This window comes from Hyperolius riggenbachi, chromosome 1, assembly GCF_040937935.1.
Source record: "Hyperolius riggenbachi isolate aHypRig1 chromosome 1, aHypRig1.pri, whole genome shotgun sequence".
NCBI lineage: Eukaryota > Metazoa > Chordata > Amphibia > Anura > Hyperoliidae > Hyperolius > Hyperolius riggenbachi.
This window is the reverse complement of record NC_090646.1, coordinates 547147402-547153401: the sequence shown is the minus strand read 5'-3', so window position 1 is coordinate 547153401 and position 6000 is coordinate 547147402. Positions and strand designations below refer to the sequence as shown.

Genomic DNA, 6000 nt, shown 5'->3' with positions numbered 1-6000 from the left:
TTTATGTTTGCTGATTGCATTTGAAACTATCCTCGTGTGTGCCGCATAAAAGGCACAGAAGGGAAAGGCGCAATAGTCATAATAAACAGTCCTAAGTGGCCACGCTGGTCCCACTTTAAATCCTCTTGCAAGCCCCTGCTCTGGCAGAATATCATAAGCTGCCATACACAGCTGCACGCCTTCTAGCAGCCTCTGGCAAGCGAACAAGTCCTGTTGCGGGTCACATCAACACCACCAGTTCTGCGAATTAGCGATAGCGCTGTGTTTTGTAGCGTGTGAGGAACCGTAGGGGAAGCAGGAAGAGGCTGGTCAGGTGATCAGCTGGTACAGAAGTCACATGACTTGCTTTCAGGACTTGAACACTTCCAGGCGGGCAAGGTGTTGGAGGCGTACAGGAGGGCGTTTGTCACCATGGCGACTGTGATAGTGAAGGAGAGCGCGAGGTATGCGAGGGTGACGTGTGACTGACAGCTGTCACTGATGGAGACACGTGGCTGGTGTCCAGACTGTGTGCTGTGCTTGTGTGATGTCATATCATGTAGTCATTGGGAAGTGTTCTCTGTACAGTCCAGCCATTGCCATCTCCACTGTGATGTATTTGTGCAGTGGTGTTATAATGTGTAAAAGGATAATCTGGCAAGAAGCTAAGCACCTGGTGTGTGTAGTTACTGCTGGAAACAGCCATTCCTCCATATGCTCTGTAGTTGTTTTACTGATGAGTATTATGATATTGCTTATTTTAAAGTGTTTTGTTTCCTCAGAACCTAAACATATAGGTGTAATGCATACCTCCCAACTTTTTGAGATGAGAAAAAGGGACACATAAGCCATGTCATGTCCCCACCACGCCCCTAGTCATGCATACCATAAAGATTTCATAAGTAAAATATGTTGTTTTATATTTCAAACCACACTGGTCCTTTCTATCCTGGTTAATTTTCCTTCATAGTAACATTTTAAAATTAGTAATATATCAATTTAAAGGATGGGAAATAAAGTTTAGAGTCAATCAAACACATTTTTTTAGTATAGAAATATATATATTTATATAGAAAGAGGGACAAAGTCCTGAAAGATGGACAAATGAGGGGGAAAGAGGGACAGGGCTCCCAAAAAGGGATTGTCCCTCCGAAAGAGGGACAGTTGGGAGCTATGGTAATGTGTAGGTAAAGGTATACCTGTGAAGGATATGGATTTAAAGTTCCTGTCCCGTCTTCCATTTTATTAAACCAATACTGTATCTCCTTTCTCATCCCTCTAGTCATGTAAGTTTACTTTGAAGAAAACCTACCACTATTGTCAACTCATTCTTTCTACAGCACTGTGCTCAGGGAGGAAAAGTTCAGAGCTTGGTTAGCACTTCTTCCAATGCTAACCAGGTTTAGTTTATCTCCTCTAAAGACAACATAGCCTGCACTCACACCGTTCAGCGGTTTTATATGTCATGGTCTACCTCAGGGGACCCAGCAGGGAACCTCATTGGTAAATTCACCTAACGTGATTGGGTGGTCTGCAGCCTCTCGAACTGCTAGGCTTCTAATAGGTTGTAGTTAACGATGCCCACACTATTTGGTCAATCAAAACGCTATGTGCTAAAAGAGTGTACTGAGATTGGAGAACTGTTCCCTATGAGGTTTCCTGCTGGGTGCCCTAAACAAGACTAGCACCATTTTAAACTTGACTATGGCTGTTTCTATATTGCACCATCTGCTTCTCCATATCGGCTGCGGGAACCCCAAGCCTTTTGGTCTGAACTAGCAAATAATCTGGGAAATCGCTGATTTCCACTATGACACGTGCACATAGTTGAAGTCCCAAAGAGATACTTTCCCTCCTTATATGGCCCTTAATGCAGCTTGGGCATATCGACTTTATGTCCAAATACACATTCCCACAGGTAAATATCCACATATTTGTAATATATCCAAATATTTGAATGTTTATCTCATAAATGTAGACATAGTCTGGGTGCTGGCCCAGACTGGTACACAGAAGTGTGCAACTTGCTTTTTTCCCATCAACAATGTTTGAACTACAATAAATCCCAAGTACACTCCTTGTACTAAAGTTTAAAGAGAACCAGAGATGAAGCACCCTCTTATATTTTACCTTATAAATCAGTGGGAACATGACAGTAAACACCTAATCTGCTCTTTGTTTCATTGTTCTCTGTTTAATCTGACTGTTATCACCTTTGATAAGAATCCCTGACGGATCACTCAGTCTAGCTTTGCTATGGAAAGATTATAGCTGAGTCTGTCTTCTCTGGTGTCTTTTCAAGCCCAAGCCTGCCCCCTTGTGGCTCTGCTATAATGACTCAGCTATAATTGTTCCCTGCAAAGCCAGACTGAATGTTCAGTCAGGGATTCTTATCACAGCTGATAACAGACACTTTTAGCAGTGAGGATGAAACAGAGTGCATGACAAGTGTTTTCTCTATTGTTCTTACTGATATATATGGTAAAATACACAAGGGTGCTTCGTCTCTGGTTCCCTTTAAATAGCAATAACCTTCCTAAGATTCAAGGGCCCATAGTGAGTTTTCTCCTAGGTTATATATTTAAACTTGTCAATAAAACGCCTTTTAAGCCACCAGCAAGCTAGAAAATACTCAAAATTTTGATAGAACGTTTTCGCCTACTTTTTGGTACTTTTTCAATTACAAAATGCTGAAATTATATTTTAAAAAGACGTTTAAAAATTATCTCCTAGGAGAAAACTGTTGAAGGTAAATTGCATATGGCCCAATGATCCTTATTCAAAGTACTGTCAAAGTTATTCAGTGTATTTTCTGGCTGGTGGCTTAACCCCCTTGGCGGTATGAAAAATACCGCCAGGGGGAAGCGCAACAGTTTTTTAAAAAAAAAATTTTTTTTTTTATCATGTAGCGAGCCGAGGGCTCGTTACATGATAGCCGCTGCTCAGCGGCATCCCCCCAGCCCCGCCGATCGCCTCCGGCGATAGGCGATCAGGAAATCCCGTTCAAAGAACGGGATTTCCTGGAGGGCTTCCCCCGTCGCCATGGCGACGGGGCGGGATGACGTCACCGACGTCAGCGACGTCGGGACGTCATTGGGAGACCCGATCCACCCCTCGGCGCTGCCTGGCACTGATTGGCCAGGCAGCGCTCGGGGTCTGGGGGGGGGGGGGGCCGCGCGCCGCACCGGATAGCGGCGATCGGGCGCGCGGCGGCGGCGATCGGGGTGCTGGCGTCCAGCAAAAAAAAAATTAAGTAAATCGGCCCAGCAGGGCCTGAGCGGCACCCTCCGGCGGCTTACCCCGTGTCACACACGGGGTTACCGCCAAGGAGGTTAAAGAGAACCTGTACTGTGAAAATCTTACATAAACGTACCAGCCTGTTGTCTTCTCCTAGCCCCCTCTGTGACATTTTCACGGCTCCCCGCTGCTTTCCTGGTGATAAAATCAGTTTTATTTATTGTCTTTGTAAACAATGAAGATGGCCGCCAAACAGGATATACATCATCAGAGCAGGTGCCTGCTTGCAGTGGCTCCTCTCAAACGTGACTTGATTGCTGGAATGTTACTCCAAGTGTTGCCTTAGCTTCTTGTCTGAGCTCTGCACTGATTTCTCTGCACTCACAGCTGTTTGGAATGTCTCAGCTCCACAAGCCTTGCAGAGATGCTGGCTGTGAGCAGAGGCATTGCCTGCGATTCATACAAACACAGGAGAGCCTGCAGGGGGTGTGCATAACTTCTCCCTATCACAGCAGAGACAGTGCATTCCTCTTTGGCTCGACAAGGCTTGACAAAGGAAAGAAGATTAGATATACTACAGAGACAGTGCAACTAGAAAAGGCTGCAGTAAGCCAGAGCACATTAGAACAGTTATAGGAGCTTTATAGGATGTAAGAAATAAGGCTGAAAAATTTGTTACAGAGTCTCTAAAAGGGATTTCATTGACAAGGTGTAAAAATATCAACTAGGACAGTGATGGCTAACCTTGGCACTCCAGCTGTGGTGGAACTACAAGTCCCATGAGGCATTGCAATACTCTGACAGCTCTAAGCATAACTCATGGAGGCAGAGGCATGATGGGATTTGTAGTTTTGTCACAGCTGGAGTGGCAAGGTTAGCCATCACTGACCTAGGAGAAAGAGTGAATTTAAAAAGGCCTAATGGCAGTTAGAAGCTATGATTTTTACAATATTTGGGTTTCCTGTGTGCACATTCCCATTTCTTAACTGAACAAAAGTTATACAAACCACTTAGACTTTATTAAGAGAGTGTCATCACTGGTCTTTTTCAGTATGCTAGCAAACACTATCAGATGGGTGGAGATCAGGTAAATGATGGCTGATAATGATTTGTGTACTTGGGCACTGCCGTACAACACTCCATATTTCGCCAGATGCCAGTAGACCTCTTAACGGAATAGCTGACATCTTTGTTAATCTCTCAGTGCAGCACTAAGCTATGGGAAACGCAAAGGGGTTGGGGAGTCGGAGTCAAGGAGTCAGAGCAACTTTAGGTACCTGTAGTTGGTGGTTTCATAAACTGAGGAGTCAGATGATTTTTGTACCTACTTCACAGCCCTGGAAACACATCATATGCCCTCCACACGCACCCACCCACCCACATGAATGTGAAGAGGCCTTTACTGATCAATATTCGATCAACATTTAGAGTGAAATATTTACGCACTCGTTTTAATAGATTTTCATTATGTTCAGTGTCGTTATGAAATGTAATTTATCTACAGTGTCCAAGTATGGGGAGAAGCTTCATCAGTGTAGGGTATATGCAGCACAGTTTACCAGGGTGCCCATGAGTTTTGCTGATAGTATATCTTTCTTTGCTTCCTAGCATTAAGCAGGCAGTCTCTATTATGAATGAAATGGATGAAGCCAAGTTTCCCAGACTCCTTTCTCGCATTCTTCAAAGACTACACCTCAAGGTAAGAAACTGTCAGTTGGTTTCAGAATCATTGTGTACACTAACAGTAAAGGGGTTGTGCATACAAAATATGAGAACCAGGAACTTGTAGATTTATTGTAGGAAATAATTGATTCCTTTGCTAAATTTGTAAGTTGCCCACCTACAAAGAATGTGGTGGGGCCATGCTAATGTCTTAGTATGCATTCCTCCTGGCTCTCAAAGGGGAGGATACTGTGTACCTTTCTTTTCATGACTTTGCTTTACCCCTCTGCCCACCTTGAACTCATGTCCAGAAATGCTCAGGTCTGCTCAGCTGAGAATCCGGAACATGCACTTCACACATGTATAGGAAACAGGGCCTGGAAATGAGGACAAAAAAATTGTTATTTTAGATGCTAGAATATTGACACGTTTATATTTTTATTTGGTGCATAAATATTTTCTGTCACACTTTGTCCAAATGTACTGAACCTTAACGTACAATGATGTGGTGTGTGTAAACCACTTATCAATAAAATAAACTTTTAGTCCTGGTATTTGCCTAAAAGTAGTGTACACTTATGCTACAATGATAATACACGTGTTATGCCTGTATGTTATGTACAGAGCAGAAGTCTTTGCCCATCATCCCCCCCCCCCCCCCCCCCCACACACACACACACACACACACACACACATGCACACAGTTTTGTGGGGTGTATCTATGTCAGCTCAGGTTCAACTTGTATCTATATCTCTGACTTGAAGCTTAGAGCTCTGACTTGGGCTGTATGCTGGGTGGATATTTACAGTGGGTTGCAAAAGTATTCGGTCCCCTTGAGGCAGGGAACACACTTGACAGTTTTCGTACGCGTTTTCTGCACAGAAAAACTGAGAACTCATGTTAATCAATGTGCTAGTGCACACTTACTGTGTTGTTCGCACGCAGAAAAAAAAACTGACATTCTGCATGAGGACTCTGCACATTTTGGCAGTTTTCTCTATCAACTACATCAGCTGCTGTTAAAAAACGCGCGCGGCATGGAAACACACTTGGTGTGCAGAAAAAGTATGCAGAAAAACGCTCGCGGAAAACTGAAAGTCAAGTGTGTTCCCTGCCTGAAG

The 6000-nt window shown here is 43.8% G+C and overlaps 1 protein-coding gene across 4 annotated transcripts in view; it reads left to right on the top strand.

Annotated features, from left to right (window-relative positions):
• The first annotated feature begins 309 nt into the window (after positions 1-309).
• COMMD10 (COMM domain containing 10) overlaps positions 310-6000 on the top strand; it is a 528807-nt gene continuing 523116 nt past the window's right edge. For 2 of the 4 annotated variants that reach the window (XM_068247185.1, XM_068247173.1), the window contains exons 1-2: positions 310-443; positions 4825-4915. In XM_068247185.1, coding sequence (XP_068103286.1) covers positions 412-443; positions 4825-4915 — 123 coding nt within the window. In that variant the 5' untranslated portion in view covers positions 310-411. Of the gene's footprint in view, positions 444-465; positions 656-4824; positions 4916-6000 lie in introns of those variants that run through there. The other 2 variants (XM_068247168.1, XM_068247179.1) reach the window with 2 other exon arrangements.